Source organism: Elaeis guineensis, chromosome 11, assembly GCF_000442705.2.
Source record: "Elaeis guineensis isolate ETL-2024a chromosome 11, EG11, whole genome shotgun sequence".
Lineage (NCBI taxonomy): Eukaryota > Viridiplantae > Streptophyta > Magnoliopsida > Arecales > Arecaceae > Elaeis > Elaeis guineensis.
Genome location: NC_026003.2, coordinates 105713753 through 105740526, shown reverse-complemented (window position 1 = coordinate 105740526; position 26774 = coordinate 105713753). Strand labels below are relative to the sequence as shown.

At 36.8% G+C, this 26774-nt stretch overlaps 1 protein-coding gene across 1 annotated transcript; it reads left to right on the top strand.

Moving 5' to 3' along the window:
- The first annotated feature begins 494 nt into the window (after window positions 1-494).
- LOC105053682 (CLIP-associated protein) lies at window positions 495-26774 on the top strand. The gene is given in 21 exon segments (XM_073245652.1): window positions 495-1021; window positions 2043-2198; window positions 2290-2352; window positions 3824-3892; window positions 4053-4218; window positions 5420-5578; window positions 8506-8604; window positions 10146-10234; window positions 10308-10376; window positions 10472-10557; window positions 10633-10750; window positions 14835-14933; window positions 15015-15375; window positions 15513-17311; window positions 17450-17551; window positions 22527-22631; window positions 22738-22812; window positions 22907-22975; window positions 23081-23149; window positions 24958-25059; window positions 26467-26774. Coding segments are annotated over 21 exon segments (4347 nt in total). The 5' UTR covers window positions 495-688; the 3' UTR covers window positions 26626-26774.

Here is a 26774-nt window from a genome sequence, read left to right as displayed (position 1 = left end):
TTTTGTTTCTCCTTGGTGCCAGCTATTCGGAGTTCTCACTTCTCAGGCGCAGTGGGGAGAGGGAGCAGAACTTTGGCTAGTCTCGTAAATTTACTAAACAATAGGGTTAAATATTCACTGAATCTCTAATTCCAGAACTTTCCATAGCTTGATGATTCGTACGATCGCAGCATGCTTCTCTCTTAAGACGTCCGCATAAATATCTTCGTCCCCTGGGCGCGTTGCAAGATTCGTGTAGAATTAGCCGCAGCTATTTTCTCCACGTATATGAATTTCCATGCAGAAAATAACCGATAAAATATCCACACCTACGGTGGGCTGGAAGGAAAAACGTTCGGGAACGGACGGGGAAAAGGGAAGGGGTGGCACCGTTTTGTAAATAATATCAACTTTTAATGGCGATTTCCAAGACAGTCACTCCACGCTGCTCGGCCTCTCTCTCTCTCACCCTTGCTCGCTCCATCCCCGGGCATATCCAGCGAAAGAGTAGCCAAGAGCCAAACTTCCACCAACTTATCCCATCCCCTCTCTCTCTCGCTCGCCTGGTCTCTCTCTCACGCGATGGCTCGATTTCTTGTGATTTTTCCCTAAATTTTTTCCGCCAGATCCGATCGCCAAGGACATTGTCCAGATCCGAAGCACTAACCCTAGGGGGAATCTTTCGAGGTTCTTCTCCCCCGGGGGCGAGATGGAGGAGGCCATGGAAATGGCGCGGGCAAAGGACACAAAGGAGCGGATGGCCGGAGTGGAGCGGCTTCACCAGCTACTGGAGGCGTCTACGAAGAGTCTGTCGTCGACTGAGGTCACGGCCCTCGTCGATTGCTGCATGGATCTCCTCAAGGACAACAATTTCCGGGTGTCCCAGGGCGCGCTCCAGGCGCTGTCCTCCGCTGCTGTGCTCTCCGGGGAGCACTTCAAGCTCCATTTTAATGGTCTCGTGCCCGCCGTCGTCGAGAGGCTAGGTGATGGGAAGCAACCCGTCCGGGATGCCGCCCGACAGCTTCTGATCACCCTCATGGAGGTTAGGGATTCAGGATTTTTCCTAAACAATATATATATATATATATATATATATATATATATATATATATATATATATATATATATATATATATATATATATATATCTCCTTTTTGCGTTTCTTAATTTTTAATGTTCTAGTTTCCAGCCTTTGAGATTTTGTACAAATTATTAGTCTTGTCAGGAGAACTTGTGTGGTTTGAATGAGAAAAAGAGGAAGATTTGGGGAGTGCATAAGAATGCCATGATGGCCTTTTGAAATTTGGGGTTTTGAGTGTGAATTGAATGCTTCATGGATCTGTCAATGTTCTGCCTAAATCTCAGAAAGTGGGGGCTTTTTTTTTTTTTTCAATGGGAATGGAAAACCTTTTCCTAGATGGATGTCAGTTAGGACGATGGATCTGTGTCTCATTCTTCTTCCTAGAAGAAGTGCAGAGCTTCTTTGGTTGCTTTTTTCAAAATTTCTGCGGGTAACAAAAAGGTGGTGGCTTTAAGCTTTTTTTTTTTTTTATTCTTCCCTATTTTGGTTGGGGGAACTTTTGTTCAATGTCTCATGAAGTGCTATGCCTTTGATGGGGCTCAGTTGATGTTCGAAACATCAAGACTTCCGAATCTGTTTTTCTTCAATGCTTTTACAAACTTATAGTGGTTATTGATGAAATTGTGGGTAGTTTGGAATGTTAAACTCAACATTTTCTATTTGTAAACCAGATTTCTTGCTCACATTTCCCTCCCTTACGTCTTCACCATACGTCAACATTAATACATTTTGAAACAGTTCATTTGTACGTGTATTTTTTGCCCCAACTCTGAGCTTTTTATATAAGGACAAAGTTGTATGTCTATATATCTGACTATTATTCTTATAAATTGAGGTTGAGTAATTGCGTTTGTGTTCATAAAGGAATGAATATTCTTGGTTTATTTCTTGCTTACGAACTCTAAATTGTGGGATCCTTTTACATAACTTCTGGAAAGAGGATTATGATGTGGTTAAGCTATTAAGGTTCATCCTAATCAGGTTTCATCACCCACGATCATTGTTGAAAGAGCTGGGAGTTATGCTTGGATGCACAAAAGTTGGAGAGTTCGGGAAGAGTTTGCGCGCACAGTTACAACAGCAGTTAGTCTTTTTGCTACTACTGAGCCCACTCTTCAGCGAGTTATACTTCCTCCAGTATGTGTAGTTGTTACCATTTCTTGTATGTCTTTTATTTTTGTAATTTATGTACATAAACATATGCGGTTGACTTGTTTTTGCTATACAGGTTTTGCAATTGCTGAATGACCCTAACAATAGCATTAGGGAAGCTGCGACCTTGTGTATTGAGGTTTGTATGGGTGAACTTGCTTTTATGTCTTGTTTTCACTTGTCATTTACTATATAATTTCTGTGCATTTGTCCTATTGCCTTGTGAGAAAGGATATGGAGAGGGTTCTGTATGTAAGAAAATCGAGATGTTGTGGGAATAAGCAATAATTAAAAGACATGAGACAATCCAAAATGCACTTGATCATGATCAAACTGTGGTGACATCAGAGATATAGCTCTAAATAGGGATGCTCGGTGAATGATGATCCTATAAATCTGACCTTTAATAATTGGGAACCTTGATGGGTATGGTTGTGGAATTCTAACACCTTTTTTGTGCTCGTAAACTTCATAAAGAAATTTGTGTAAGTATAGGTTACTCCAGCTTCACATGCAGCATGCTGGGTAGCTTAGAACTTGCATGGTGCTGTTGTGGATGATTAATGTGTAAAAAGCAAAGACAAGGAAATCATGTTTGCTGGACATAAAATCCATGGTCTAAATAACAAAAATAATTAACATGCTGAAAGCTAACTTTTCCTTGGTTGCATTGCTACTATCTTTCTGACTTCGTAATACATTTGGAACAGGACCTTATTCAATCCATGATTTCATCATGATCAATGTTATTTTTACGAATGAAATGATTGTTGTGTCCATTATTATCAAATCTTGATACTCCATGTCTCCATGACTAACCAATAGGGGGCTTATGAAACTCTTGATGCAAGAACTCTGTTTAATCCATTACATGATGTTAAATCATGTTGTTTTGAGGAATTAAAGGCTTGTCCATACTAATAAGAACTTTTATCATTGGAATGATGTATATAGCTTAGAAATTGTTTTCTAAATTGGTTGGTTGGCTTAAAGTTTGTGCTATAAACATAATCTTCTTTTGGAAAACCTTGCTTTGCCTTCTCATCATTTAGGCATTTTCCAAGTCCAATGGAAGTTTGGCAACTAACCAATAGGGGGCTTATGGAACTCTTGATGCAAGAACTCTGTTTAATCCATTACATGATGTTAACTCATGTTGTTTTGAGGAATCAAAGGCTTGTCCGTACTAATAAGAACTTTTATCATTGGAATGAGGTATATAGCTTAGAAATTGTTTTCTAAATTGGTTGGTTGGCTTAAAGTTTGTGCTATGAACATAATCTTCTTTTGGAAAACCTTGCTTTCCCTTCTCATCATTTAGGCATTTTCCAAGTCCAATGGAAGTTTGGAGACCTCCTTCTTTATGGGAATTTTGAATTTTGGAACCAGTAAATATTAGATTTGCATTCGTATTTACATGCTGGCCAAAGACAAGGGAAGAAAAGAAAGAGGTGTATTGGTCAACATGCTTGTAGGACATGATGGACAAACATTTTGATAGAAAAGCAATTTGCTGGAAATGATGGGCTGTTAGCAATAAAACACATGGTATTTCAAATTAGATGATTCAAACATGTTAACTAGACAACTTATTGCTTCTCTCATTGTAGGAGATGTATATATATGTTGGACCTCAATTTCATGAAGAATTGCAGCGTTACCATCTTCCTTCATCCATGGTAATCATCCAAGACTTTGGTGTACCTAATGCAGTGACTCTATAATTGCTTTTAAGCTTGTAGCTCATTTAATGGCTAAGCTTTTGAGAGTTTTTTCCAATGCTTTTGACAGGTTGATTGATTATAAAGTTCATGATTTGATATCACTTTTATACTGCAGATGAAAGAGATGAATTCCAGGTTAGAAAAATTAGAATCAAAGGTTCGTCCGTCCAATGGAGTTGGAACTCATTTTATCTCTACAGAACTGAAATCATTCACTTCTAATCAGAAAAGGAGCAGTCCAAAGACCAAGAGCATTCCAAGGGAATCCTTGTTCTCAGGAGGTTGGTCTTCTTTTTCCTTGTAAATTCGTGTTGTGGAAATATTAAAACAAACCATTTGCATGTGCTATTGAAGGATCCACTCAGTTAAGTAATTAACTGAGTTTGACACTGTCCCTGCTATGTCTTCTGCTTTGCAAAAGTTGGAGGTTTGAGAATGAGGCAATGCCCGGAGTGCTATTCTTAATCATTTAACTTAGTATTGAAATTCATATCGTGGAAAATATATGGGCAAAGATAATTTACTTTGAAAACAGAATCTTTTTGGATTCCTATCTGTACTATTTTAGTTTTAGCATTTTTGAATATGTTTCCATGTACCATATTCTGAGAGAAGAAAATCTTTGCCTGCATTCCTAATATTAGGGTAGCACACACCCACACGCATGCTCATGTCGGTGGAACTTTTTGAATTTGTTGTTCATCAAATTGTTATCCTAGTTGCAAAGTTTAATTCTGCTTTCTAACAAATCATGTTTTGTGTTTTCCAGATACAGTGTGTACATTTTAGGTATTCTAAATATATCTTGAAACTTAAGCAGTGTATATTGAAGGCAACTCCCAAAATTTATGTCAATATACGTTCTAACTGCAACTGAAACGCCTACTTTTTTTTTTTTAGGATTGAAAATTAGGCAGACAGAGCAGTTACAAATTGAAACAACAAGGGGAAATAGCTTGTTTTTTGTTTGTGTATGTGTTTTTTTCATTGGGAGGGAGGAATTGGGGGCAGTAGTTTGAGTTGCTGAACTTTTGTGTGATCTTCTAAATAGTTGTTACTAAAGATGTAGTTGGACTTTTGTTTGATAAATCATAGCCCGTACAAATGATGTAAGCTTTTTTTTTTAATATGTTTCTGACAATTTGCATGCTGTTTCTTATCCTTGAATGGAAGGAACTTTTAATTGTTTGTTTTGATCTTTTTTCGGCATTCGCATCTACAGACATTCATTGACCAAAGTGGTAATTATTCTCAATAATTGAAAATAAACTAGTTATTCAGGCTTAATAAACATTTGATTTGGCTCATATGAATTCTTCCAACTAGAATATCTTGTTGAAGATTATACTATGCATTCGAATTTTATTGTGCAGGCACACACTTTGTAAATCCACACATTTATGGTGCTACTCTTTTTCCAAATAATTTTCTGTAATTTTATGCCTCTGGATGATATTCTGTTTTCTTACTGATTAATTTCAGAAATTGATGTTACTGAAAAGCCAGTAGACCCAATTAAAGTGTACTCTGAAAAGGAATTGATCAAGGAAATTGAGAAGATTGCATCCACTCTAGTACCAGAAAAAGACTGGTCACTTCGAATAGCTGCCATGCAAAGAGTTGAAGGCCTGGTCTTTGGAGGTTTTACTTCATCAGAACATTTCTGTTTTTTAAATTCAAGCATCAGAATCTTATTTATCATTTTGTTGATGTGTTTCTTCTTGTGTATAGGAATAGTCATTAGCATCTCCTAGCTGCCTTGAGATGATTTCATTTGTTTAATTACATTTATTGTTGATGTTCTTTCCCTTGCATTAAAAAGCCATTGCTGCCAAGATACTTCAAGTGATGTATGAGGAAAGGACCTTATAGGGGCAAATTTTCCATTTATGCATGCAGTGCTGGATCAATTGATCTAAGATTTTATGCACTATATCAATTGTTTTCTTAACCAAGTTTTCCACCACTCTTTGGGCTGTTGCACTAATTAGTATATGCTCCTGTATGCTTAACTGCTTCTTTTCATAATTCAAATATTGAAACCTCAGTTCTGTATCTTTTTTTTTTTTTCAAAAAAAAAAAAATCAGAAAAGTGTTGAAGTAAAAAAGAAAAAAATTAAACCACATCATTTTAACTTATATTTGTGTTGGTTGGAATCTCCAGATTTATTAGCGAGTGGTTTCTCAAAGGACATTTATTTTTGATTGATAAAATATAAAAACATCATGCTTAGAACATAGTTTCACATTTTGTTGTTTAATGGCAATGTAAATATATATGACATTTGAGCTCTAGGATAGCAAAAGTGATGCTAAAAATGGTTTTTCCTTCTCATTATAGTTTAATATTGCAATATTTCAAATTTTAGAGAATGCTTCTTCATATCTAGACAAATTGAAGAAATGATGAAAATTTTGCATAAATAGCCTTATATGATAAATTAGGATGTGAAAAAAAATAGTTTCACTAATTACCAACCATAATTTTGATCTCCTTCAGCCAAAAGCAAAGTTCTGTTTCAGTTTTGAAGTTTTAGCTGAACCTCCAGAGCATTAATAATGATTGAGAAGAATTTGTTTCATGTCAGGATCTATACCATCCATATAGCAATTAGCAAGTGTCTGATATCTTTTCTCGAGCTTAATTGAGGTTAAAAAAAATAAAGATATAGTTCTGTGATGACCTAAGACCTCACCTAGAAGGGCTAGCTAGAAGGTCATTAATTGGGGTATCTGGCCTTGTTTAAATACCTGGGACCTCTCTAGTGCACAACCGATGTAAAACTACATGCACACCCACACAGGTCCTCAAACACTCCCCCCATTTATGCCCTGATATCCTCATGAGGGAACAGCCCATTCAGAAACAAAAACATCATGCATCACTCATGATCTCACCCAAGAAGGCTAGCTAGAAGTTTATTAACTGTGATGCTTGATCTTGTTTAAATACCTAAGACCTCCCCAGCACATTTTTTTTTTCCAGTTGAAACCTTGATGTTTTAAAGTCTGGTTGTATCATAGATATTGTTATATAATAAATCTTTATCTGATTTGGATAATCAGCTTGAGGGATCATATATAGAGGGTGTTGTTGTTTTGATGGTTAGAAGAAATGATCTTTCTTGCTCGGCAAATTTTGGAGGAGCCTGGAATTGTTTAGCTTGAACTCACTTTGCTAGGAGTGTTTATACACCAGGGGTTCAATATTACTCCCTTGTGTGGATTGGGCTATTACTGTTTATGTGTCATATTTTTTTCAAGGTTGTCTATTATTTGGTTATACTAGCATATGCACTTGAATTCTGGATCGAAGTTTTACCATGTAGATCTTTCCCTTCACTTCCATGCATATGCAAGGATGACTTTATATCCTGTATTCAATTTACTAGGAGAGGTGGTCATTTATGTTGTGATCTCTTATTTGTCACTCCTCTGGACCTAACTCCGGCAGTACTTGGGAAAAGAAAGCCTTTTTGGGAAAAGAAAACCTTTTCTAGATTTTGATTGAATCCATGGTATCTAAGTGTTGTTACATAGCAATTCTGTGATAATTGAGTATCAGAACATTTGACAATGTCATTGCTCCATTGTCTTGTCCTCTATTTCCACGTGCATAGCATTTCCTTCTTTTCATGGATATTGGTAGGATATCTAATTGTGTGCTATGCTGAAATAATTGCAGTTGGGGTGAAGGGATGTTCTTGGATTTTGTGGATCTCTATGGGTAGAAATTTCCAGTAAGCTATTCCTGTTTTGTGAGGGTTGTCATGAGACTTGTTTGTTGTTCCAGCAAACAACAAACTTCCAGGCAAGTCTGTGGTTGGTTTCAGCTTTCCTGACAATTTTGAAACTGGAGTTGATTTTGGATTAATTTGAGCCAAAACTTCCAGGCAAAGCATTTTGATTTAATGGGAACATAAAATCCTGTTAGTAGATGATTGCAATCCTTGTGGAATATACCTGGCTTCATTCGGAAAACTTGTGGCTGCGCCATTTCTTGAAAACTATCACCTCATGGACCAGTTTCATACTTTTGGGCTGATCCATGTAGAACATTCATGTGTGTTGTTCGTTTTAATTGGACTATATGCATCCTCAATTCCTCACCTCTGCTCTTCTTAAAACTATTTTTCAATCTTGTATTCCTCAACTTTGGATCAATATTTTGTTCTCCTTGCACTTTATGCTAATGGGAGTAGCTGAAACTTAAGCTAACCAACCTGTGAATATTTCCTTTTTCATCTTTTCAGAATATGTATGATTTTGCAAAGTGGTAACCCCCTTGTTTCCTTCTCAGGAATCTCATATTTGTATTGCTGCAGTGACTTGTGAGTGTTGCATTTGGTGTCCTAGTTCATCCTTACTGGATAATGCATTTTCTATGTAGTGATTCACTACTTAACAGTTACACACACACACACACACACACACACACACACACACACACACACACACACACACATATATATATATATATATATATATATATTTTTTTTGATTTATGGTCACATTACTTTGTTACTTCTATGATTTTTTTGGTCCAAGTCTGATTGAATTTCTATCAGGTGCTGCGGATTATCCGTCATTTCCTATGCTCTTAAAGCAGTTAGTTACTCCTTTAAGCACTCAGCTATCAGATCGACGTTCTAGCATAGTAAACAGGTGTGCTCTCAATTCTAATTTTGTTATGGTGGATAGATTGTCACCATGCTGTGTGGTGATGGCTTTTGACAGCTGGCAAAATGGGTTCCTTAAAGCTGATTCTAATATATTATGAAACACATCTCTTTATTTCATTTTAGAATAATATATTATAAATAGCATATGCCAATGAAGTGATGAACTAGCTTTATCCAAATGGTATTCATGTTTGGTCTAAGATAACAGCCAATCCCAGTTTTCCAGTCTGATACTTTTGAATGTGAAATCTTATGTGCATTCTCTTCTAGTCTATTTTATGCAATAAATGAAGGTTGTGGTAGATGTGGTATGTGGTCATAGTTGATGTTTTATGTTTATGACAAAGGTCTTTTCTTAAGCTTTTATCGTAGGGCATTTAAGTTGGCTCTGTTATAGATTTGCCATGTACTGAAGTAGCTAGGTATGATATGTTGAACTTACTAAGTTTTGTAAGTTATGTCATTGTGGTTGAGGATATATGTTCTAGTTCAGGTTATATATCTATATCCTGAAATCTACACACAGTTTCCTGAGGCCTTTGTGACAACCAATACAAATTATGTACCTGTATTTAATAACCAAATGTTGAAGATATTCTGTTCGTAAGCTGCATAGAGTGAATTTCGTACATGGCATCTAAGGGAATCTTTTGTGTGTGTGTGTGTGTGTGTGTGTGTGTTTTCTTGTTTTGAATTTTAGAGGAAACCTTTCCCTTCTGAATTAAAATAATTTTGCAGTGCATTTCATGGACTTTTGTATACTAAGACCATATGTGTGGCCCTTTATATGTTTATATGTTTAACCATTCATCTATACCAATAGATTTGATATTATCTCACATCATTTTGTGGTTTCATGAACATTTTAATGATGAACATGGGTGTCATGATCAAGGTTTTACGTCCTAATGGGATGGAAGGCATCTCGGCCATATTGTCCCATTCCTATGAGCAAATGGGATCAGGATGGGGTTAGGACTCTAAAACGCATCCATGCGGGGAAAGAAGAAGAAAGGAAAAAAGAAAGGAAGATGAAGAAAGGATAAAAGTGAAAGGAAAGAATAAGAAGAAAAATGAAAGAAAGAAAGGAAAGGAGAAGAAAAAAAGGAAGGGAAGAAGGAAGAAAGGAGAGAAAAAGAAGAAGAAAAAGAAAGGAAAGGGAAGGAAAGAAAGGAAGGTAAAGAAAAAGAAAGAAAAAAAGGAAAGAAGATATCTATTGGGATGCACGACCAAGACTGCTATCAGGACAGGATGGGAAGTGGGGTGTCCTGTTTTATAGAGATATTGGAACACCTCTGTCCCACAGTATTTAAAACCTTGATCATAATTGTTTTGTTATGTTTATCCCTCGTGATCATAAACTAAATTGACATTTACATGTATTGGTGGTAATATATTTCTTATTTTAAAACCAAATTGTGTGCCTATCTCCTTGTTCGTTACACTAGTTATTTGAATATTTTCTAACAATGTACTGCATTGAGAAGATAACATGGAATTTCAGTCTTTGCTATTTGATAAATCAGCTTCCTATCCTTAGGCCTGCCATTTGCTATGCTTATTATCAAAAGAACTTTTGGGGGACTTTGAGGCTTGTGCTGAGATGTTCATTCCGGTAAATTGCTCTTATCTCTGAGAGTATGATCTTAATCTCCTGAATAATTATTAACTTTTGAGTTACTTTTCAGGTGCTTTTTAAGCTTGTGGTGATAACTGTTCTTGTGATCGCGGAGTCTGCAGACAACTGCATAAAAACTGTATGAGACGATAGAACTTTTGCTTCCCTTAAAAGGAGACATTCACTAATCATGAGATATGTTGTCTGTCTTTTACTAATATGTGATTTTTCCAGATGTTGCGTAACTGCAAGGTTGCTCGTGTTCTTCCTCGGATAGCTGATGCTGCGAAGAATGATCGGAGTGCAGTTCTTCGTGCTAGGTAGGACTATATCCTATTTAATAGTCGATAATTTTGCTCCAGCCATTATTCAATTATTCTTATCCACTATATCAGGTGTTGTGAATATGCACTTCTGATACTAGAGTATTGGGCTGATTTTCTGGAAATACAACGTTCAGCTGATCTTTATGAAGATCTTATAAAGTGCTGTGTGGCAGATGCAATGAGTGAGGTGCGTGCTATTGTAATTGATCTTTTGCTAAAATTTGCTTAAAGAAATCATGAACAAAGATATACATAAGGTGTTAATATTCTTCCGAAATAACATCAACACATGTCTAGCAGCACAAAAAAAAAATCTTATTTTCTTTGCAATGTTAAATTAAGTAGTGAATGGAAAAAGAAATTCTTTAATTAATTTTTTCGAATTGAAAAGATAATCTTCCTTTCGGTCATTGTCAAAACTGATCAAGTGTATCAAGAATTTAAATTAGAGGACCCGTTACCATTTCTCTGGTTTCTGCTTGCTATTATAACTGTTGTTTCTTTTTTGTTTTCCTTTTGGGTAAGGATGTGTTTTTATTTATGGGGTCCTCTTGTATGCTATCTGGACTCTTTGTTTTACTCAAAAGCACCAGAACCCTCCAGTTAGAAATGATTGTGTCCAAGTCACCTGGCTATGGGTCCACAAAAAGACTCTTTTGGAAGATTTAAAGGATTGGCATATGGACATATAGCCAACCAAACACTCATAACCGAATCCATGTAACATAGCCCTTATACGCTTTTGCTTTTTCTTTTTCTCCTATTCTTTTTTCATTTATATTATAATATTTCTTTTTATATCTAATTTTTTATTTCACATTTCATTTTTTCCTTCCATGGAGGCAGTTGGTTGGAAAATTGAGTGAACTTGTTGAACATATGTTTATTGGCTTTCACAAGGCTTGTGTATGGGAGTTAAGTTGGTGATTGTTGAGCCAAAGGAAAGTGTTCTTGAATCTTAAAGGCATGCATGGTCATTTGAAGGATTGTAAAGTGCTTCAGACTAGATTGGATTGGCAAGGGTATAGTGTAAATGGACCTTTACTGGATAGGTTCATCGAACCCCCCAAATCGCTTGCTTTGGGGCATGCTAAACAGCATCAATAGCTGATTGGGACAGTTCTGGCATTCGAAACGAGAAATCGGCGAGGTGGGAGAGAGGGAGAAGGAAAGACAGGAGTGAGAGAGCTGGGGGGAGGGAAGGCGAGGTAAGGGCCTATGGAGGGTAGTCGAGCTACACCGCTGCCGAGCTTGGCAGAAGCCGTAGGAGGGCAAAGGTAGGGAATGAGAGGAAGAGGAGGCCGTTGGAGGGATTTATCGTGCTGATTTCAACCAAAAATCCCCCATAAAAAAAACAGGGAAGTTGGCAACTGATTGCTGACTTCACCTAATAAATCTTCCCAAAAAATATGAAACAGGATTTGAAGCCTCTATTCTGATCAGAAGGAGGACGTAACCCCTCTGGCCTTCACCAGCCTTCGTGTGGGATGGTGGCCTCCTCTCCCTCCCCTCTCGCCGCCCTCTCCGGCTTCCACTGATCTCGACAGTGGCACAGTGAGCACGGCTGCCCTCCAGCAGCCTTCAGAGGTCCTCTCTCTCCCCCTTCTATCTCTTTCTTTCCCGTTCTCCCTCCACTCTCTCTGTGTCGGTTCGAGCCTGACATGGAATTGCATGGGGGTTACCAAATCATATCGCTGGCCGACTAGTCCGGGCTTCAGTATTAGCACCGGCAAGGATTCAGGCAAGGTTTTAAATCTCGTGGGACGGGGCTGTCCCGATTTTTTCATGGAGCAGGACGCGTTGCTGTCTCATTTGTCCCAACACTTGGATAGAGGATGTCTCAAGGCGTTCTGATTGGGACGCTGAAACATTAGCGGGATGGCCTTGTCCCGACCTTGTCCCGGTGTTCTGCGGACATCCCTTTGGGATCTCTGTATCTTTGGATCCTTGGAAACCGGGATAGGGTACCATTTCATGTGTTGGGATAGGGCCGTCCCACGAGCATGCTAGCATCCCAATCGGGACATCTTGTGATAGCCTCTATACCAAGTGTCAGGATGTGGTGGGACTGCGCGGGATAGTGGTGCATCCCGTTCTATGAGAAAATTGGGATAGTCTCATCCCACGGGATTTAAAACCTTGGGCACCAGCACAGTGAACCTTGTTACTCAGCTTCAGTCTTTAGGCCCTCTTTGTTGAGTATCAAATATATGATTCTTGGTATCCACATAAAGGTCCTGTAATACATGTTGCTTATGGACAGCATAGTGTTAATTCACAGGTTGGAACGATGTAAATTCACACGTTGGAATGAGGTTCAAACATAGCTTGATTTTCAGTTTGAACAGCTTCATCTCCCATTTTGACAGTTAAATAAATTCAAATATAAAAGTTAAAAAGAGAGTAAAAAACAAGAAAATAAAATAGGTATGACTTAGTTTTAGAGCATTTGTATGTTTCATGTGGAAATGAATAAAAAGTGTAATTTATAAAATCAAATCATTTTATTTTTTGATGACAATCTTAAACAAGTCAAGGATTTAGGTATTGGTGCGTACCACTTAGTGCTGGCCATACCCTGGTGGTAAGCTACCAGTATCACTATGCCTTTCAATACTGGTCCATAGTGATGTGTGGTAAGGTTGGACTTAATTTTAGAGCATTTTGTATGTTTTGGGACTTATATTTGTGGTTTCAATTGTTTCATGTGGAAACAAATAAGAGGTGTAATTTATAAAATAAAATAAAATAAAATCATTTTTATTCTTTTGATGACAATCTTAAACAAGGATTTAGGTATTGGTGCGTACCACTTACCAGCCATACCCTATTGGTAAGCTACCAGTATCACTATGCCTCTCGATGCTGGTCCCTGCTGATGCATGGTACATCACCTTTTGTCTGCTATGTTAAAATGAAGAACCATACCGTGCATCAGTACAGTATAGTACTATACCAATAATTACCAATAGAGATATTGGACTTCAACCCTCAATCTGAAAAATATCTATTGGAATGTGTATGAGATTTGAGATCTAGGATAGTCAAACATATGCCAAAAAAAAAAAAATGTGGTATCTGACACCATGATGCTTTGAAAGTTGCTCAAAGTACAAAAAATCTGAGTTTAATATTGAAAAAAATGCTTCACAAAGTCTGATGAAATGAATTAATAAAAACAAAATGAGAAAGGAACTCATCCATACAACATATTTGGCTTAATGAGTTATTTTTGGCCAAAGCTTTGAAACCAGGTTTGGTTCTTGGTTAGAAAGTTTTGGTTTTGGAGTTCCTGCTGAAACTTAAAACCATGGTTGATAATGGTGGTAACTGGTGAGTGATAAAATGGTATATGGAAGGAAATTATCGGAGCATTTTATACCTGTAGATCAGTATAGCTTTTGAGTTAGAATATTAGAGTATTTATATGCACTTTAGCAGGATGACAAATAAAAACAGGGCTTCCGTTAGAGCAAATAAATACTTATCGAAGATTGTCATGTGAAAAATATCACAGTAAGATGTTTGTCATATTAGAGGAGCTAATGGGGAGAATGCTTATGAAATATTGCATTATGCATTTTAGAGTTAAAGAGCCGACCCCAAATAGTGGGGAAATGGATAGATGGTTATGGCATTTTGGAGTTAAGGGAATTTATCACAAAATACTAATAAGGTTGATGTTTTAATATTGGAAAAATGTTGGAGGGGAAGTGGAGAAGAAAAGTAGAATATGAATGTGATGACATAAATGCTAAAAAGCAGTTAAGCACAACCTAAAAAAAACAACCTTGAGAGAGAGAAAGAGAGAGAGAGAGAGAGAGAGAGAGCGTCAAGGACTAATTAGTTTGAACTGAATAATCAAAGCTGAAAAGTCTTGTTTAATTTAGTAAGTAGTGATATGTTTGGTAACTTCAGATTTTATCATTTGTTCCAATGATTTGTATCATATCTTGCCACCTAAAGTATTTCTTATACTCCAGATTCTATGTGAAGAAATGTTAGGAATAGGTTAACGAAGTTGAAGTAATTATAACCACATAACCATGTCTAAGTTGAGATAGACACTTGTATCAGCCTTTATTATCTGAGGATTAGTTTTCTGCATAATATCAGCAGAAACATCCTTTTGCCTATGGTTATTATTGAAGTTTATAATTTAACATTAGCAGGACTGTAGGCTTTCTGTATTTGATAAAGTTATATTATTATACAAATGACTTGGTTATGTCATGTCTAAAAGCGATAAATGGCTTATTGAAACTGGGTAGGTGCGTTCAACTGCACGAAGTTGCTATCGGATGTTCGCAAAAACTTGGCCAGAGCGTTCACGTCGTCTTTATTCATCCTTCGATCCTGTCATTCAAAGGGTACACCATCTTTTTAAGGTATAAGAAATTCCTATTGTTTCTTCTGAATTTTGATAATTATTATGATGTAACTTTTTTCAGATAATAAATGATGAAGATGGAGGTATGCACAAAAGATATGCTTCTCCTTCACTTAGAGACAGAGGCATACAGCTATCACGTGCTCCTTCTCATGCTAGTACTCCAAGTATACCTGGATATGGTACTTCTGCTATTGTTGCAATGGAAAAAAGTGCAAGCACTGCTTCAGGGACACCTCTTTCTTCAGGCGGCCTTCTTCTATCACAATCAAAGCCACTTGGTAAAAGTTCTGATAGAAGCCTGGAAAGGATGCTTCATGCGAGCAAACAAAAGGTTTCGGCCATTGAAAGTTTGTTGAGAGGTGCAAATATATCTGAGAAGCATAATTCCTCAAGTTCACACTCAACCAGCTTGGATCTAGGTAACCATCTGGATTGCTGATTTGCTGATTATAGTATGAATATCTGTTGAAATTATTGCTCGTTATGTCATTGTAATAATTGCCGAGGATGTCCAAAAGAACTAATTTTTTTTTTCCACCTATTTTTCCTAGTGCAGGAGTTGACTCTCCATCTGTTCATGATCCACCATTTACTATGGTTGCTCCTGCTTCAAATCATCTCTCTTTACAGAATCCAGTGTTGACTGATTCAACTACAGGTAACACTTTGAGAGGGGGCACAAGGAATGGTGGTTCAAACTTCATCAATCCCACAAACCCTCAGGTTCAAGCTGCAAGGGACCTTTCCAAATTTTCTTATGCCAGTCATCTGTCATCTGATTGCTTATCAGCCTTGTCATTGCCTTACATGAAAAGATCGTCTGAAAGGCTGCAAGAGGGAAGTACTATTGAAGATAATGCTGATATCAGATCATCTAGGCGATTACCTAATATGCATATAGATAGACAGTATCTTGAGACACATTACAAGGATTCACAAAGTAATTATGTTCCTAATTTTCAGAGGCCTCTTTTGAGAAAGCAGGTGACAGGAAGAGCTTCTTCAAGTGGTAGAAGCAGTTTTGATGATAATCAAGTCCTAGTGAGTGAAATGTCTAATTATATGGATGGTCCAGCATCTTTAAACGATGCACTCACTGAGGGTCTCAGTCCAAGTTCAGATTGGGTAGCTAGGGTTTCTGCTTTTAGTTATCTCCGAACTCTGTTGCAGCAAGGGCCTAAAGGTATTCAAGAAGTTACACAGAGTTTTGAGAAAGTCATGAAATTGTTCTTCCGATACTTGGATGATCCTCACCACAAAGTTGCACAGGCAGCTCTTTCCACACTTGCGGAAATTATTCCAGCATGCAGAAAATCTTTTGAGAGTTATCTCGAGAGAATCTTACCACATGTCTTTTCTCGATTGATAGACCCGAAAGAGTTGGTTAGGCAACCAAGTTCAACAACCTTGGAAATTGTTGGTAGTACATACAGTATTGATTCACTGCTTCCTGCTCTTCTTCGTTCCCTGGATGAACAGAGGTCTCCAAAGGCAAAATTGGCTGTCATTCAATTTGCAAATAAATCCTTCAACAAATGTGCAATGAATTCTGATGGTTATAGTAATAGCGGTTTTCTTAAGCTATGGCTTGCTAAATTAGCACCTTTAGTCAATGATAAAAACACAAAACTGAAAGAAGCTTCTATATCTGGCATCATATCAGTTTATTCCCATTTTGATTCAGCTGCGGTGTTGAATTTTGTTCTCAGTTTGTCAGTTGAAGACCAGAACTCTTTGAGGCGGGCACTTAAGCAGTATACACCTCGTATAGAGGTTGATCTAGTGAACTTCTTGCAGAATAAGAAAGAACGTCAACGTCCCAAATCTTTTTATGATCAGGCAGATATTATTGGAACATCTTCTGAGGAAGGCTATGTTGTGATGTTGAAGAAAGGCTACCATTTTGGTCGGCATTCAGCAGGTTCAGTTGATGGTGAAGGAGCACTAAAGTGGAGTTCTATGCAAGAATCAACCCAACATGATACTTCCATTGCTCGGACAGCATCTAATGAAACTCAAAAACATTCTTATCAAACTATTGAAGTTAGCTCTGACATAGAGGTTCTTGGTCCCAAAATTGGTGAATTAAAGCTCAATACTGACTCTACATTAGACAGTACTGGGTCAAAGATGATACACCTAGAAACAGATTGTAGCATGGATCATGAGAGTTCCATAACAACTCCACGTTTAGATATTGATAGACTGATAAGTTCTGATGGGCACAAGGATGCTGGTTTGCCTCATGGTGGTGAAGCCATTCAAAACATCGAAATCATTGATGAGAAGCTTAACTCTGTTAAGAGCAGCCCTCAAACAGTTAATGGACCTAGTATTCCCCAGCTTCTTCATCAAGTAAGTATTTAAGTTAATCTTATACTTTAGAAAATGTCTCATTGATGATAATCTTCAGTTGAGTATGTTGTTTAAGGAAATCAAATATGTAAGGTAGCAAATGTGAATTTTCCTAATAATATACAATTTTTTTCATAGATATGCAACGCCACTGATGCTAATTCAGGTCTTATAAAATGTGAGGCATTGCAACAATTAATTGACGCTTCGGTGGTTAATGATGGTTCTATCTGGGCCAAGGTACATTTTTGCCTTCATTTGTAACTGCTTGTGCTCCTTGATAAAAGCATTTTCGGTCATATGAAAAATTTTGTCCAAATATAGGTATAAATCATAGATAGAAGTTGGTAGAGTTTTCTGGTTATTTCAGTTCTTGAAGCTTCTTAATTATGTGTAGGTTGAAGTTTCTTACATTATTAAGTCTACCACTATTGAACAGGAAAGCCTAGATGCTGCAACACTTTTAATCTCCAGTGATTTTGGTTTTGGGATATAAAGGCCTACAAGTTTCAGCTCTATGGAGGAGTTGTTTAAAAAGTTTGAAATTTAATTTTGGCTGACAGTAACAGAATACTGGATTTGCATGAAACCCCCGATATCATAGTTGTTTAACAAAAGCTTCACATTTATTATTACCTCTCACAGTTTTGTATATAGGACCCCATTTAATGAAATAAATTTCTATATGCAACTCTCTTATTGAATAAACCTTTGGTTTTTTTTTGGCAGTTAATTAAAAAGCCAGGAAGAACTTAACTGCTTTGTTGGAGATACTTCAATTGATGGCCACACATTAAGATTTTGGTCATCCAATTCTGTTTTGTGTTGTTTTGTCTTTGTGAAATAGCATATGTTATATGTGTCTGTAACCTCATGCCATCTAAACGTGCTAAATAGGTTAGCTGCATATTTCTAACACTGCTCACATGTGATTGATGATTTGATGAAAGTTCATTAGTAACTGGGTTCAAGTGGAGAGAGAAGGAATCATCATATGAGTCTCACATCCAACGATGTCTTGATCAAGTGCTGTCCTTGTTGCACATTTGCATTATGCAATTGATATGAAGGGCATTTTGTTGATCAAAAGTCTCATGTATCACTCATATATCTAAACTTAGTTATGATTAATTACAACTCCATTGTCATATTACAAGTAATATGACAAAAATGACACCCATACATGCGAATCGTGCCATTTTCTGTGGCTATACAAAGGATCACACAGTGCAGTTCATGGATTCATGAAGGGAAAAGCTCGAAGAATTATCTTCTGCCAATCTTCAATTGGAGTTTGTAGCTGATTTTGTCATTGTACAGAATAATTGACCTGTTTGTTAGTTTCAACTGAAATTTAAACATTCTGCCAGAAATAGAAAAGTCGTGGCTAATGCTTTTGCAATGTTAAATGTGTATTTTAGTGTTTTGGTTAGTTTCAGCTGAAACCAGCTGGTTCCACTGGTGATAGTTTCTCTCCTTTTCTTTAATCACTGTTGTGAGACATTTTGTAAGAGTGATTTAAATAGTTTAGGATTAATTCCTAAGTGAATCTGCTTCACAATGTGATGTGGAGCTCATCTGCACGCAACCTTTTCCAGGCATTCGTGCGTATCACTTTCCTCACATGGTTCAACATACTAGTGCGTTCTGCCCTGTATCAAGCATACTGTACTGCACCGGTACCAATTCAAAACTCAGTACAGGGGGCATATGTATTCCACACTAACCTCTGTACGGGCATACCATGCTGTATCTCATTGGTACAAATACATGAACAGTGTTGAGACAGCGAACCTTGTTTCCTCATCTTGTTATCTCACTTTCCTCTTGTTATCTCACTTGAATAGAAGATGATATTTGTTGTATACTAGATGTTCAATCTTATCTAGTGAACCTGTCTAAATATGTGAAGTAGAATTTTCGTTTTGTGCTGCAACAGTCTTTGGTAAATTGTTGTCCAAAAGAAACTCCTTCCAGGATCATCATTGCCATAAATACTGAGGTAGATGTGATAGCCTATGATATTTTAGTACTTTAAAAAAAAATGATTGTGGAAGAAAGAATTAGATTTTGCTGTGGCAAGGCGTCATCAGGAGAAATACCGTTTGGAACATGTTGTTGGATGCTCCATTCATGGTCTAGTGAGGTGCCGCCGATAAGGTTATGTACAGTGAAACTGGCCCAGATGTTGGGAGCTAGCAAGGAATTTAAAGTAGGACTTACCACAAGAAAATTCTGGTATGATTCTTGGCTTTTAGTCTCACAAGTACATAAAGCACCTGGATTGACATAGAGTGAAGATGTTTCTGGGGAAGTGAAGTATTCCGTTGTCTTGATCATCTCCAATCAAACCTATTGGATATCAAAATGCATCCAAAATCTTGAGGACAAGGCAATTGGAGGCAGGGTTATTTGTTAATGTCTTCCATCAAATTCATTTGTTAGTTTGTAGTTTAGTAAGGAGTTTGAAGTGTTTTTCAAGATTATATGCCAGTAGTTATTTCCCTCTGAAGGTAGTAGGTTTTTTTGGACTAGATTCAAGCTTTCAGACTATTATGGCTGAAGGAGTGAGATGTAAGAGATTATAGTGCTAGAGGTTCAGTTTCCTAGAAGTTGATTGGAGCTCATTGTTGTTTGGAAAGAATTATGTGGGTTGGTATTGTTGTGTTGAGAGGTGTCCTCAAATTGGGATTGCTGTGTTGAGGATGTTCTCAAGAAACCTCAAGTTTCAATTAGTAATATAGAAGATATTCAAGTTGTTATCTTTCCTAAAGCCTCTTGCTGGTCAGTTGGGTTTGAAAGTAAAAGTTGTTCAACATACATAGGACAAGCAGTGGCTGAATGTTGCATTCACAAATGGACAGTGTTTTGATTTGATTAACAGCAATTATTCGAGTGATGTCACTTGAGGGTATTTGAGATCTTCCTCTCCTTTGTTTTCCTTTTCCCCTTTTGGCTTTTTTCGCAGGGAAGGGTGTGATTCAGTTTGGTTCGGGTAATTTTCACTCATACACTTGTGAACTGTAAGATCTCAAGTATTTTTGGCACTCCCTTCTAGTCTTATTTTTCTATCAGGCATTAGTTGAGTGGACCATTGTGGTCAATGAAAGGTTATCGAGAGGACTGGTCTACGCCTAGTGTGCAAAAGATTTGGTTCAAGATTTTTGATCTTAATCCTGAATGAAAGTTGGTCTTAGCCTGCTTCTATTTTTTCATATTTTCAAAAAGTACCGAATGCTTGTCTATGCCTAGTAAGTCTTGTTGATTTCATTAAACATCAAATAAACCAAACCTGTGTAGAAGATGACCTTAGCATCAATTTTCAAAAACCTGCTCAGATTAGTTACTATCATAGTATCATCCTTCATATCTCTCTGACAGACGCTCTCCTGAAAGTAGTAGCAGCAAGGTGGTGCCCTGTAATCTTTGCACTCTCCTTTTTTTCTCTCTCTTTCCATCTTTGGGGCAAACCATCAATAGCAGTTTCATTTAAGTGCATATTCTCTTTATATGCCATGCTGAATGCTTGAAAGAGGTTGAAGATGTGTTATCATGTATTTTCTTAGGACGACAGCTGCAGGATCAGATTTTGGTTGAATGAATGCTCACATCCATCCCTTTGATCTTCTTCCTCCTTTTTGTGAATTTTACTGTATGTTCCTGGCTTGAGAATGTGGTGTTTGTTACTGGGTTTAGATCAGACTTGGTAAATTGATGATGGAGAGAAGGCAGAAAATTTGGACAGGAATTAGGTGTTAGGTTAAGAGTGAAAGTGATTGGGATGGGATAGGATTTCCAGTGGAATACAAGAAAGGAGGTGAGAAAATTTCAAGCTTAGATGAGACTGGGCTTACCTTTCAAGGGCCAAGCCTTGGTGTGAGCATCATCTAATATAGGGCCTCCTTTCAATTCATTATCAGGGCTTAGCTTGGGCTAAGCCAACCTAAAGTTCAATGAGTGTATAACAAACCCAAAGGACTTTTTGTGAGTTGTTATTTGGGGTAAGGAACAATTGAAGAGAATGTCTACTTATAGATTGGAAGTATAAAGAATGCATGGTATGCAGTAATGAATTACTCAAGGTTTTAAATCCCATGGGACAGAGGTGTCTCGGTATCTCCAGAGAAGGGACGACCCACTGTCTCGTCCCATCCCTTCCTGTCCCGATAGCTGTCCCAGTCATGCATCCTGGTAGCTATCCCCTCCTTTTCTCTCCCCTTCTTCTTTCATTTCTTTCCTTTTTTTTCTTTTTCTACCTTTTTTTCTTTCTTTTTCTTCTTTCTTTTCTTTTTGTTTCATTTTCTTATTCTTTCCTTTTTTTTTCCTTTTTCTTATTCTCTCTTTCCTTTTTTTTCTTCATTTTTCTTTTTTTCTTTCACTTTTTTCCTTTCTTCATCTTCCTTTCTTTCTCCTCTCTTTCTTTTTCTCTCCCTGTATGGATGGGTTTCGAAGTCCCGACCCTATCCCAATCTTGTTTTCTCATAGGAACAGGACGGCCGGGATGCCCCCTGTCCCGTTGGGGCATAAAATCTTGGAATTACCATTATCCATGTTAGAACTAAGTATCGAAGTTTGTCAAAAATGGAGTATAATGTGATGAAGAATAAAGCTTTTTTGTTATAGTTTATAGTCCGGATTAAAGGAGAACCCAACAAAGCAGTGCACAAATTCTCGAGAGAGGACAATATGGTGTAGTAGAACATATTTACACTTTGTGAGAAGGCATTTGAAGAAATTTGTTTTGACTGCAGTTAGCCTGTAACTGTAAAGAAGGAGAACAAGGATGCACTAGTTTTAGCTTAGTTTAACCATTGATTAATGCAATGTTTTGATTGAGTCAAGGCTGTCAAATTATTAGGAGATCCCAGATGGTAGATTCACCAATAAACCATGTGTTGCTTAGTTACCTTATGTAAAAATATCAAAGTCATTCTTCAACACCACCACATCTACATATCAAATCTGTACTATGTTTGGTAAATTAACCTTTTAACATTTCCCGAGGCATACGTGATGAATAGTTCATATGAACACTCATGCATATCTTGTTGGAACATGTTCCTAATTTTAATATTATAATATTATGTGTTTTCATATCAAAGGTTTGATAGTTTTCCTGGTTTTGATATTTGTCATATATATGTTATTTTACCAGTAGGCTTAAACAACTGGATGTCAGATGTTTGGACACTAATTTCAGTTATCGTGTCTGCAGTATTTCAATCAAATTTTAACAGCTGTGCTTGAGGTTTTGGATGATTCTGATTCATCCACAAGGGAACTCTCTCTTTCTTTGATAGCTGAAATGCTCAAAAATCAGGTTTTGGACACTCAGCTAATAATTCTTCTTGCAATTGTTGGAGCAAAGTAGTTTTAAGTCTTGAGATTGTTCCTTCTGGCTTACTGATGTGTTCTATTACTTTCAGAAAGAGGCGATGGAAGATTCTGTCGAAATTGTTGTTGAAAAATTGCTTCATGTGACCAAAGACATGGTTGCAAAGGTATTATACTTCTCTCTTCTGCTCTAGCTGGCCTTGACATTATACATTTGTAGTTTTGCTGTATGTTAGTCCATTGATTACGTTTGTCTTCCAGGTTTCAAATGAAGCACACCAATGTTTGAATATTGTGTTAGCTCAGTATGATCCATTTCGATGTCTTACAGTAAGTGAATCTCACTATAACTTTTTCACTAAATTCGATTAATCATGTACAAACTTCTGAGCTAAACGTTTTCATCATGCTCTTTCTCTTTGGTAAACTCTGCAGGTTGTTGTGCCATTATTGGTCAGTGATGATGAAAAGAGTCTCGTTATTTGCATTAACTGCTTAACCAAGGTAATTTGTAGTAATCTAGCATCATGAATCATCCTAAATAGCTCCCTTGCTTCTTCTCTAACATGTATGCTACTAAGCCTCAAGAAATTTATCATGTAAACTATTATGGTGTAATTTTATTTGCACATGAAGCGCAAAAGTAGCCCAAAGTTGATCATAGAAACCATAAAAAGTCATATAATTATGTTTACATATAAATAGGGATGTGTCAATGATGTAGGTTCAAGGCAGGTTTGGCCGTATCTATACTCAAATCTGAATTTTATTTATTAGGTCCAAACCCAAGCACAAACTCTATACCTATATCCTATATTGGACCCCAAAAGGTCAGTTTTTGGGTAGATATTGCGTATTTCACAAGTTTTTTTGTTACATTTTTGGACTTTTTTTTTCCTTTCAAATTACTTAATATGTATAAAAGGTTACCTCCTGAACTGTGAAACATGAAACTATAAGAAAAATATAAAAATTATATCTAAAAGAAGACTTCTTTTTATTTAACTATTACTTTTGTTACCCAAGCATGCATGCAGTCAAAGACATTAAATGAAAATTTTCTTACAATAATCAGACTCAGTATAATATTAAAAACACAAAAAATATATCATAGAAAGACTACAACAAATGACATGGATAGGAATTCGATGGAGTAAGATGGATTACAGTTTTACTTCTCTACTTTGATTGTTTTCTCTCATGATTAAAAAATGATAGGATATTTATTTATTTGTTTATTTATTTGTGTATGTATATTCATATGTTTGTATGTGTATAATCAGGTTTAGTTCTGGGTTTTCAGGTATGGATCTACTTAAACCCTAACCAACCCTATAAGAGTTTGGGTCGAATGTCGGAACCCCAACCAGCGCAATAGCTTATTGGGTTTATTTTTAATACCCATACCCTATGCTTCAGGTCAAATTCAGATTGGATTAGTGGGTTATCAATCTCCACTGACACCCCTGCGGATAAACATGTTCATGTTGTGCCTTACCATAGTTATCATTCTAACATTTAACTACCATAGTTTTCAGGGGAAATAGTGCAGTTGTAATCACCATTTCAATCCTTGTTTCAGTTTTCACACATCCGGTCAACCAACCTTTATGAGGAAGAATATTGTGGTAGTGGGAATTACAATGAATGTAGTATCTGTTTGTTGAGGACAAAATTAGAATTAGTAAGATGGGTTTTTTGGAGTTCAAAAGTCTGATTCACATCTCAACATTATTTTTTGTGAGGGAAGGATCTTTGGTTACATTTTATTATAGTTTGAGGCTTTTGCTCATCTTTCTTCTTTGTGAGGACCGAGGAGAGTAAGGTGAGATTCGAGGTCCAGTAAGAGAACATAGATCTTATATCTGTTAAGAAAGAACAAAAGAATAGAAAATAAAAGTGGACAAGTAGATTTTGGAGAGAGTGAGAAATGATGGGGAATCCTTTTAAGATAGTTGAAGTTCACTTCCTCTCTGTTTGTACTAACCCAATTACATCTATTTCTTATAAGTGCATCACACTATGTCACTGGAGCCTGCATAAGGTGAAACTGTATACAGTTGCTGTTCTAAATGAGACTTGAAAATTGCTCTTTATAATTAACAATAGTGACAAGACAAAAATAATAACAATCGTAATTGATGAAATGATTATGATTGTGATATTGGTAAAAGTACTAGCAGAAGCAGCAACCACAGTAATTCCAGCATAGAGGCTATTATCGGCATTTGGAAAGTTAACATTCTAATGCAGAAACAATTAAGATTGCCGCTTAACATTCTGACACTGAAGTTTCTTTTGCAAATTTTCAGCTTGTTGGTCGGCTTTCACAGGAGGAATTAATGACTCAATTGCCGTCATTTCTGCCTGCACTTTTCGATGCATTTGGAAATCAAAGTCCGGATGTTCGGAAGGTATAGATTTTACTCCTTTTTTTTAAATGTTTTTTTTTTGCATCATTCATAAAATGACTTTTTAAGGGATTAGACATGTGAAGGAACTTTGAGTTGATGCTTTTCTTGTAAAGAGAGAGGAAGAAAAAAAATAACTCCAGGTTGTCAATTTTTATGTATGTTGGAATATTAAATAACGTTCAGACTTAAAGATGCCTATGTAGTTCTTACTAGTAAAAGAAGCATGACAATTATGATTTTTATGAGCAAATAGTAAAAATGCAAGACCATATAGGACAATCGTAACTACTTGGTCTTTGCCTCAAGGGATCCATATTATCCTGATATTGCCTTTTGATTCTTACTGGAATCCTACTTTTAGTGCCTTTGCTACCCTTTTTTCTTCTATTAACAGTGATCAGTTTGTTGCTTTCTTTGTTCTAGAAAATTATCTTATTAATGGTTCTGAGTGTCATTTTTTTCACTGCGGTTCAGAAATAAAAACAGTTTGGTCATTGCTCTCATGGACTTTATGTACTTTTCATATAAGCCATGTCTTGATTCTTCAGCCTTCTCTACGAGGATGACATAACCTGCATACCCATATGTAGAATACATATGGTGTCTAAAACGGTTGAGGGTTATTTAGTTTCTGTTTGGATACTCATGTTATCAAGCAATGAGATCCCCAATTCTTCAGTAGTTTCCAGCAAAGGTAGTCTCCTGGAAGACTATTTAAATAGATCATGAATTACTGATCGTAGTAATCATGGATAACATTTGATTGAAAAGGCTAATTTTCTAATCCGTAAAATTTTGAGATGATGGAATCCATGACCCTCAATCCTTAAACCCTCTTTGCTAGCTTGATGTTCGCAGATCAGATCTTTCCATGTGACCATCTGGCATTTAAACAGTCCCTTAATGTTCCTGGTTTCTTCCCTTGTTTGTCTGGCCATCCTGATTGGTTATTACATTTTCTGATGCCAGTTATTTAACATTGTAAATGTTATTTACCTGGCATACTTATCCTTTTTAATCATGTTAAAGCATCCAAACTTACCTTGCTCAATGGGTAACATCCCCACTCTTTTGGAAAACTCTCATTTTCTGTTCTTTCAGTCCAGTCTGATTTGTTGACCTGTCACTGCAATGTGAGGCATTGCAGGACGCATTGCAAGTGTTGCTTCTAGGAACTTGCTAGGCCAACCTGGCCTCATGCATCAAATTTTTAGTATTAGAGCATTGGTTTTATGTCCTCCACACATTTTGGGTGGACAGATCACTTGCAGAGTAGACTGCCCTAGACACATATTTGCTACCTATGATGAATATTGCACCATTTTGATCTATAACTGCAGGTTTTTTCCTTGGATCTATTTAAATGGGATTCGTTCCCGTTTTCCTTTTATGTTGAAATTCTTGCAGACTGTGGTGTTCTGCCTCGTGGATATCTATATCATGCTTGGGAAAGCATTCTTACCATACTTAGAGGGGCTTAGCAGCACGCAGCTGCGTCTTGTTACCATTTATGCAAACCGGATTTCACAGGCAAGGTCTGGTGCTCCAATTGATGCTAACCATTGATGAGTGCAATGTATTGTATTTTTCCCGAAGATTTGTTTGAATGAGCTGGTGCCATAATGGTTGTTTATTCATTATTGTGTATTTGTATAGTCACAAATGTGGGTTTTTTCTGAGTGGGGTTTTCTTTTTCCTTTTTTCTTTTTTTTTGG